The 9,473-nt window shown below is 55.7% G+C and overlaps 1 protein-coding gene across 1 annotated transcript; it reads right to left on the bottom strand.

The window, feature by feature from the left end:
* Nucleotides 1–3,014: 3,014 nt before the first annotated feature.
* On the bottom strand, nt 3,015–9,473 carry HBEGF (heparin binding EGF like growth factor). Its single transcript, XM_042836439.1, has 6 exons — nt 9,431–9,473; nt 9,138–9,326; nt 6,794–6,971; nt 4,663–4,818; nt 4,461–4,553; nt 3,015–3,521 (listed from the first exon to the last, which is right to left on the bottom strand). The coding sequence occupies exons 1-5, from the start codon at nt 9,471–9,473 to the stop codon at nt 4,481–4,483; spliced, it is 639 nt and encodes a 212-aa protein (XP_042692373.1). The 3' UTR covers nt 3,015–3,521; nt 4,461–4,480.

Genomic DNA, 9,473 nt, shown 5'->3' with positions numbered 1-9,473 from the left:
GCTTGGGTTGGAAGGGACCCTGAGGGCCATCGAGTTCCAACCCCCCGCCGCAGGCAGGGCCACCAACCTGCAAGTTTAATACCAGCCCAGGGCCCCATCCAACCTGGCCTTGACACCTCCACGGATGGACGGGGCGTCCACAGCCCTGTGTGCAGCTGTGCAATCCAAACCTTCCCTCCTTGAGCTTAAAACCATTCCCCCCTGTCCTATCGCTGTCCACCCGAGTAGAAAGTTGATTCCCCTCCTGTTTATAATCCCCTTTAAAATACTGGAAGGCTGCAATGAGGTCCCCTCACAGCCTTCTCTTCTCCAGGTGAATGAGCCCAGCTCCCTCTGCCTGACTTCATAGGAGAGGTGCTCAGCCCCCAGAGCATCCCATGAGTGGTCCTCCTCTGGAAGGAATGGAACCAATTGTAGGGCTGTGACTATTCCCAGAGGGAGAAAGCAAGGACAGCTTTTGGTGTTTCTCCTTGGCTGCCTCCCTCAGAAGCGCAGTCTGAGCCATGCTCCTGCAGTGCTGCAGCTCTTCTGCTCCCGCCCGCTGCCAGGGCGGTGGTGCGGATTGCAGCTGTGAGGTGCTCTGCACAGGCCAGAGGCGCTTGGTTGTCAAACAGGCTGCTGTAACACACTGTGTTGGTTTGGGTTTGTTTTTTCTTGCTTGTTTGTTTTTAAATTAAATCCAAAGGTGGGATTTTGCTTGCCTGTGAGCCTCGCTCTGGAGAACAGCCAGTGCTCATGGAGGAGGAAGTGTGCTGCAGGTCGCAGGGCTCTGTGCTGGGGCACAAAGAGTGCCAGCAGTGGGACGGAGTAGCTGAGGGAGGCAGGCTGGGTGACAGGGCTCAGTATCTTGCTCCAGGCACCTGCCTGTAATCCTGGGTCCAGGGCTGGGGGAGCAGGGGCAGGCACCCAGAGGCCTCACCACTGAGACCCTGGTGTGCAGCCAGGCCCAGCTGCTGAAGTAAGAGGCCTGAGTGAATTCCTGCAGAATTGCCAACAGGCCTCTGCTGCATGGCTCACCTTCCCTGCACCGTGCCTGGGGCTCAGCAGGACCCAATGGTGGCACAGATGGTGACAGAAATGCTGCCATGGTGCCACAGTGCAGCCAGAGCTGTTCCACGGGGCCTCATCCCTGACCTTTCTGGGTATCCACAGAACTCCTGTCCTTTCCCAGCCCAGAGGCAGATATAGCCATCTTCCCACTCTACACTTTCAAATATGTTCCCATTTCCTGTCCTGTTAGATTACCATCCCTGGTATCTGGACATCCCTGCTTGCCCCACAGACCAGGATGCAGGCCTGCATGGCAGACATGTAGAGGGCAGCAGGGCTCAGGGTAGAATAGCAGTGTTGACATGGCCTCATGGCTCTCAGAGCTACCACCACAGGGAGCACCCCCACTACTCCCAGTCTCATCCACATGAGGAGGTCCAGGGCTGGGACACTGTCCCTCAGCTTGCTGCCCCTAGACAGTGACTGCCTTGGTGCCATCACAGACAGGACCGCAGCAGCAGTCGTGCATCCCTTGTGCTTCCCTCCTCCCTGTGCAGAGCACTCTGAGCCTGCTCACCCCCAGTCAGCAATTTCTGCTGTTCACCCAGCTGGGGTTTGCAAAGGCTTTCACTCAGACTCCTACACCTCCTCCTCACGCCTTCCCATACAGAGCAAAAATCAACACAAAAATTCCAGCCGTATACAGAAAAACATTCCAGCTAGGCTATTTTCAATGCTGCCAGCCTGGGTCAAGCAGAGCTGCCCACAAGGAGTAGCAGGACAGTGCTCCGGGCTGGAGGCAGGGTGCAGGAGCAGTGCAGAAAGGCTGAGGTACAGCAAGGTGAGGCTTAACAAAAGGGCCTCCTGCTCAGTAACTGAAGAGGTTAGTTATTTAACAGACGTTGAAAAGGACCGAAGTTGAGAATCTTGTTAAACCAGCATTAAGGTTTGTGCAAGGCAGAGCTAGTAACTTGGCTTCCTGCAGCTGCCAGGGGCTTTTGCTCTCCAGGTGATAATGCACACAGATACACCCTGCTAAAAACCCACTTCCCATTTGCCACAATTGTGCACTTTAATCCCCCTGTCCTGGGAAGCTCTGCAGAGCCCAGGCATTGCTTCATTCCCCCTACCCACACCCAGGTTTTGCCTTACCAGCTGCACGAGAGATTTGAACATGTAAAGTCACTTCCTAAGCAACCCACAATCCCTTCTCCAGGCAGCAGCTGAGCGTAGAGATTATTCCATGCATTGCCAGAGCTAAGTTTGGGCTAAACTTGTCCAAAACACAAACCTTTTACAGACTACTTACTGTCTTTACTTTAGCACACATTGTAGGGGCATGAACATAACTTAGCATTCCCTTTTGGAAATTAAAGTTTGATATCTACAAAAGCAAAATGACCAGGAGGAAAGCAGATTTTCTGCAGTGGGATAGCCATTTTTGTCTGCTTCACATCTCTCTGCTCCTCCCATACAAGGCCAAGGAAGATGTACAATAAATTTGTGAGTCTTTTATACAGCAGAATCAGAAATGGACTCTGAATCGCACTCCAAAATGATATGAGTGACTACAGCCCTCAGTTCACCCAGCAGCTCCTACAGAGCAGCTATGACTTCCAACTCAGCATCTCCAGCCAAATGCTGGCTAAAAACTACTAACAGTTCCTGCATGCATTGAATTTAGATTAGAGTGGCTGAACTTAATGAAGCTTTGCTTCATCTGCAGGTACCCAAGAATCACACCCATTCATGAGCCAGCCAAGGTACAAGAACACACGTGGGGCTGACACAGCTGCAGCTCCAAGGGGCAGGGCAGACCACACTCCTCATAACCCATTCCCCCTAGGGGTGCCCCAACAGGAGCTGCCCTGCTGCACCCCAAGGCCAGCAGGCTTGATATCTGCACCACTGTTCCACAGATGCTCCTGGGTGGTTTCAGTACCCCACCAGAATGGGCCAGTTGTCACCTGCAGCCTTGGGAGACCTGACGCCTTCCCACATCTCTTAAATCAACAACTCAAGTGTTTGTTACAAAGTTATTTATTAGAATATTACATTGCACTTAAAAAATAAAGGAGGTCTGACCCACACAAGGGTCATCTTGGCTTACACAAAGGGTGCAGAGACAGACCTCCAATAAATATAAATAGTATGTACAATTTATCTAAAATAAATATATAATTTAAAAGGAACATTCTCTTGTTAAATAGTTGTTACCCTCCCACCCCTCCTGCACCTACGGAAGCCTCGAGCCTGCTCTCCAAGCCTTTCACAGTTTGTTCCCCTGCATGCACTGCAGCGGGCAGCCCCAAGCCTCTGGAGAGCCCTACGCAGCCGGCTCTGCTCAGAGCCTGCCCGAGAGCACTGCTCCCAGCCTCCTCCACCCGGAGGTCGATGAAGCTCCCTGCAGTGGCACCGCTGCCTGGCCAGCCCCAAAGCGGCTCTGTCCCGCTGTGCTGCAGGGTCCCAGGGACGGCGCTGGCTCTGCGGCTCGCATCTTCCAGGAGGTAGAACTGCATCAGTGCCGAGCCCTGAAACACAGCATCAAGGAAATGGTCACAGTCTGAATATGCACTTAGCGCATCATCTAACACGTAGGATTTGGAGCAGAGCCGAGGCTGGTGGCACCCCAGCACCCGGTGACCACTGCCACATGGGAAGAGCACACCCAGCCACAGTGGCAGAGAAACACCATGGGGCACTCCCAGACCCAGCTGCAAGGCATTACGTTGGAGCAAGTAATGAGCAAAGAACAAGTGGGAGGGAAAAGGAAGCTTTTTATATATGTATATAAATAGAGGCAATATCTAAGGAGGGGAAATGACTCAGTGGATCAGACAGAGGGTACAGAACAAATTGCAGGGGGGGCAGCGGGGAAGGCAGGGAAAGCAGTTTCACTACTGCTAAATGTCACCAAACCATGCAGCAACAGGACAAGGAGGGACGTAAAGGCAGCGGCAAGAGAATCACAGAATCCTCAGAATTGGAAGGAACCTCTGAAGGCCATCTAGTCTAACTGCAATGCACAGGGACATCAGTTTGCCCAGGGTCTGATCCAGCCTTGTCTTGAAAGTTTCCAGGGATGTGGCATCAACCACGTCACTGGGCACCACCATCACTGTAAAAGACGTTTTCCTTAAATCTAACCTGTCTCCCCTCTCTGAGCTTGAAGTCATTTCCCCTTGTTCTATCACCACAGACATTGCCAAAGAGACTGTTCCTTATTTTATTGTAGCTCCATTTAGATAATGAAAGGTCAGGAATATCAAAGGAAAGGGGTTTGAATGAGAAGCAAAGATGGCTGGGCCCAAGCAGGACAGCCTGGGCTCTCAGGCCACCAAACACATCAAGCTCGTGCCTGGCTCTGGAACAGGATCACACATTGGTCCCAGCCAGCAAAACAAGCAGAGCTCCCAGCACGCAGCAGTACCCGCAGCCCCACCGCAGCCCCACGCCCAGCAAGGGCTCACCTCACCAGCATCTGGCATCTTCAGTGATTCACAGTGATGCCCAGCTTTATTTTTTCTTCATTTTCTACATCGTAGACACCCCTTTTGTGACACCTGTGAGGCCAAGCAGAGATGCTCAGAGAGTGGAGCAGCTGCCCCCACCGCTCCTACATGCAGCCTTCCTGGGGACATGGTTCTAGCAGCACAGCCCCATTCCACCCACCTGAACATCAACAAGGCTGTGATGATGATGAGGCACAGCGAGGACAGGACCACTGCAACAACAGCGAGCGCTGTGGTGTGGTCATACGTGCTTGGGGGATGCTCTACAGGCAGCAAGAGGCCATGGCATCTCTCTCCGTGATATCCTGGCTGGCATCTGGGGGAAAAGAACAGATTTTAAGAATGTTGTTGGCCAGTGGGATGTTGGTTCCCTTACACCTAAGCACAAAGAAAGCTGCCTCTGTTCAGCCCTCACTAGCACCCTGCCCATTCCCCACAGACCCTACCCTGAACTTTCACATCTGGTGGCACCACTGCTTCCTGGTACTGGAAAGTTCTGCTGCTTCTGCATCCATACACCAAGCATCACATAAAGACTCCTGGCAAGGCCAGCTTAAGTCTCAGAGGGACAGACAGTAGGGACACAGGAGAACCCAGCAGGCTTTCATAAGCAGGTTTCTGGAGCACACAGCAGTGGGCTGTGTGAGTCAGGTTGCAGCCTGTGGGAGAGGAAAGCCTAGTGCTCAGTGCTTTGCTTGGAGCAGGGTTTCCCCTGCTCTTAGCCAACAGGCAGGTGGGAGGTTGCTCACATACCAGAAATAATGAACCTCATCAGAGCTGTGGGGCAGCCACCCAAGCCCTCCCTGTGGGCCAAGGCATGCCAGTGTGACCAGCTGGATGCACCCAGCACCACCAATGCTGTGCAGTGCCAAGCAACGTCAGCACCTCCCTACATCCAGTTGTGCTGCCTGGGGCACAGCACCAGGGCTTCTTAACACCACTGCATGCCAACACTCCCGCACATGCAGAATAGCTGGGCGCCGTGCCCCCAGCACTCCACTCAGCAGAAGCCAGCCTCAGCCCCAGGACCTGCCAGAGGGAACAGACATTGAGAAGAGCCTGAGATGACACAACTGAAACCAGCTGTGAACTGTGTGCTCCGGCCACCAAGAGACTGGCCAGGCAAACAGGCACAATCTGACACCAGTCACAGACACGAGGCCTTGTTACGGAAGGGATGGGGCTGTTTTCTCTAAGGACAGCCCAGACGTTGGCTGATGCCAGCACCAAGGGTGGAATATCCCTAACATCTGCATATCTCTACACATCCCCCTTTGGCCTCTGGAACCAAGGGAACACTAGGAAGGAAGAGGATGTGGTTGCCCCAGCCCCACGTGCACTGGTGCTGCTGCCTGGCTCACAGTGGGACAGGAGGCCCAGCTGATCCTGGAGTTGTCCTGAGAGCTCTGTTGAAGGGCCGACCAACAACTTTCTGATGGCCTCCAGGCACAGAAATCTAAGCGGTTCACAGAGCTGTGTAGACCCTGATCCCCACAAACCACCAGGCGTGAGAGCTGCTGGGCACTGTAAGCCAGGGAGTTATTATCTTCCCTGGGCTCCAGGCTGGGTGGCTCAGGGGATTGATAGCAAAGAACAAAGCCTCTTATATCCGCCAGCTCAACCTCTGCCCACGTCAGCAGGGATCAGGCGCACACCCTCGGCCACTTCCCGAGGCAGCAGTGCTGGGTCCAGGTGCCCAGCAGCAAGCAAACTATTTCTCCTCTCTGCTTGCCTCCTCCAATTCCTGCTCACCACCTGTACCCCTCACAGGGTTCGACAGAGAACACGCACACCCTTGTGCAGACACAGTCCCACCCCTCAGGGCTAGAGGGCCATCAGCACACAGCTTTGTCAGGGCATCCCCCAAGCAGCTGCCTCCATCCTGCCTGCTCAGGAGCTCAGTGACTTCTCTGGGCCTAACTACAGCTGAAGGGAAGTCAACCTCCAGGCACCTGCCAGCAACTTGGCCCCACAGCGATTTTGCCTCCTCCAAAATCCACAGCCTCTGCTGAGCTGATGGACTGACACCCTGCAGGCAAGGGGTGCTGGAGCCTCTGCCCTAAGGACAGATGGACTTTGGCAAAGCCAAGGTTGCTTGAAGGAGCAAATCCAGGCCAAAATTTCTCAGTGCTCTTCCAGCTGCACAGTGTGCAGAGAGGACACGGAGTCAGAGCAATCCCTGCACAAATGGGGAACGAGCACTAAAAATATCCCCTGCACTCTTCCTTTGCGCTGCCTGGAGAATTCAAGAAACAATGACAAGGCTTCCCTGGCACGCAGCACTCACTCACATGCAGGATGGAGCACCCAGCTCTCTGATGTATTTGCATTCACCATGAATGCAGAAATCCTTGTACTTCCTCAGGCATGGGTCTCTCTTCTTCCCCAAGCCTTTTCCTTTTCTTCTTTTATTCCCATTCCCCTTCTTCCTGGGAGTAACTGGGCCTTGAGGCTTTGACAGGAAGGCAACTGAAAAACAATTTCAAAAGGAGAAAACATCGGTCACCTCAGTTCGTCATTTAAAGACAAGGCAAAGCAGCACAGCCTCAGTGGCTGTGGCCAACTCAACCCTGGCATTTGCGCAGCCTTTTGTTCTGTCTGCCCCCAAGCAGAGGTTTTTCCATCTTTCCAGATTTTCACAAATATCATGGCCTTTCTGATTCATACAAATAATTCTAAAGGAAATAAAGGAGCAAGTAATCAAGAAACCAGGGTAAAGACAGAGCTTTATGCATCTCAAATGCTACCATTATGCCTACCAGTTTCCACTGAACACAGACAGAGACACACACAAAAAAAATATTGCTAATTGTGCTGTTATCTTGCTTTTATTTCCCTGGCCTTTTATAAGAGCCCATTCATGGCCCTGAGGGATGCTCCTTCCTGTGGTTACAACCATGCTTGCCCACAGGACAAGAGCAGGATTAAAAGGGCAAACCCAGGTCAATTTTTGGTTTTGCAAAACCAAGCAGACAGCAAAGGAAGCATTCCTACAAACTGCAGAGGTATTCTTTAATTGCAGGGCAGAAGCTGGTGGGGTTTGGTCCGAGGCCAGCTCCCTGCCAGGCTGGTGGGAACTGGAGCACCAAGTTCCTTGCACACTCCCTACAGACACGAGGCAAACCAGCAACATACTAGAATAACTTTAGATGAGTAGGTGCCAGAAGCAAGCTCCTCACACAGCCTCACAGGGTGCCCACAGCAAAGGGCATCTGCTGCTTGGACAGGGACTGCTCAGCTCTCCCTAAGCACAGTGCTCAGTAACCACAGTGACACTGTGGGAACAGGAGCTGAGTGCTGTGCTAGCTGGGGAGGGGACACAGGGCAGCGGGCAGTACATCAAACCAGCTGGTTCCACGCTCCTGCCCAGCAGATCCCTCGCACAGTGAGCCCTCAGCAAGCTCCTCCTCTCCACGCACAGCCTCTCGTGCTGCAGAACTCCATCCGCACGTCTAGGAAGTCATTGCGCAATTTCAACATCCTTCAAGGATGAAGGAGGAAACCGATACACCAGGAAACCGGGGCTTGGAGAAATCCCCAAGCACAGGGGAGGTTCCAGGCTGCAGGCAGCTCTTCTAGGGCTCACCCTCTCACCCCCAGACACCCCACAGAGGGCCTCTGCTGTCATCATCCCCATCCCTGCTCTGCCCTGTGTTGGAAGTCAGAGGTGGGAAGACTGCCCCAGGCCAAGGCACGTAGGCAGATACCAACAGCATCGTTGGTGCTTTGGGTCCAGGGGGGCTGCAGTAGGGGGTTGGAAGGGAACTTCAACATCTTGTTCGTCTGTAGATCAATTAGAGGTGCTGAGGGAGTGCTCCACAAGACTACTGCTGCCCTCTAAGCCACCAGCACGAGCCTGCTGGGATGCGTGGAAAAGACCACCTCGATTCCCCTCACTTCCACACTGCCCCCTCAAAGGGTAGGGTGAGATCCCCCAGCACTTCGCAGGGCCGGGTCTCCTTCGTGAGAGGCTCAGCTCAGCTCAGCTCGGCAGAGCTCACAGAGTCGACAAGGAGGGAATAGGGCAGAGCGAGGCGAGGGTGACCCACTCGGGGCTGAGCGCACTCCGCCAGGTGCCGGGTTACCGAGCTCCGGGCCGGACAGACGCGGCTCCCCCCACCCGCATGCAGCCACCAGGACGCTCCCCGCCCCCAACCCAGGGGAGAGGAGCCGAGCGCGGCCGCTCGGAGCGCTCTACAGCCGGGCGGCGCCCCCGGCACCCCGGCCGAGACTCTTCGCTGACGAACCCCGGGCATAAAAAGCAGCCGCGCGTGGGCGGCGCTGAGTCACGGCGGTCCCCCCCGCCGCCGGGGTCGCGCTCAGGAAAGCGGTTCCGGCCCACCACCGACCCGGGGCTGCCCCGGCACGGCTCTCCCCTCCCGGGCCGAGCTCGGACCGCCGCTCGCCTCACCCGGGAGCGCTCGAGACCTCCGGCGCGGAGCGAAGGGCCACCGGAGCCCGACGCGCGGCCCCGAATGCTCCCCACAGCGATCCGCGGCCGCCGCCGGAGCCGCTCCCCACTCCGGCCGAGGCCTCGCTGCAGCGCCCCGGCTCCGCCGGCAGCTCCACTGGGCCCCCCGGGAATCCCTCGAGTCCCAAGTCCCCCCCGCTCCCTCTCCCACCGCCCACACGTACCTCTCGGCAACTCGCTCAACGCGTCCCCCGAGGCCGCTCCGCCACTCTCCTTCTCCGCGGTGCCCCCCAGCAGCGGGGCCGTGGCCGGGACCGACGCCACGCCGCCGCCCTCATGCAGCAGCACCTCGTTGTGAAGCGCCTCGCCGTGCGGACCGTCGCGGCCGAACCCGCCTACTGCCGCCGAGCACACTGCGGGGAGCGAGGCGCGGTGAGATAGGACGAGACGGGACCGAACGCACCGCACCCCTCGCCCGCTCCCGGGACCCCCCGAAGCAGGACCCCAAGCTCCGCACCTGCCGTCAGCAGCGCGTGGATCAGCACCGCCCGCCCGTCCAT

This window comes from Centrocercus urophasianus, unplaced genomic scaffold (assembly GCF_019232065.1).
Source record: "Centrocercus urophasianus isolate 14NV4802_14NV808 unplaced genomic scaffold, USGS_Curo_1.0 seq_60, whole genome shotgun sequence".
Taxonomy (NCBI): Eukaryota; Metazoa; Chordata; class Aves; order Galliformes; family Phasianidae; genus Centrocercus; species Centrocercus urophasianus.
This window is presented reverse-complemented; position numbering and strand designations above follow the sequence as displayed.

Bases quoted from the DNA above. Each gene is read 5' to 3' on its own strand.
- HBEGF (XM_042836439.1), bottom strand. From the start codon at position 9,473: ATGGACGGGCGGGCGGTGCTGATCCACGCGCTGCTGACGGCAG. The intron at 4,819-6,793 runs GTGAGTGAGTGC...CTTTTCCCCCAG, and splicing joins CTGGGTGCTCCATCCTGCAT to ATGCCAGCCAGGATATCACG. The intron at 4,554-4,662 runs GTGGGTGGAATG...TTGGCCTCACAG, and splicing joins ACAGCCTTGTTGATGTTCAG to GTGTCACAAAAGGGGTGTCT.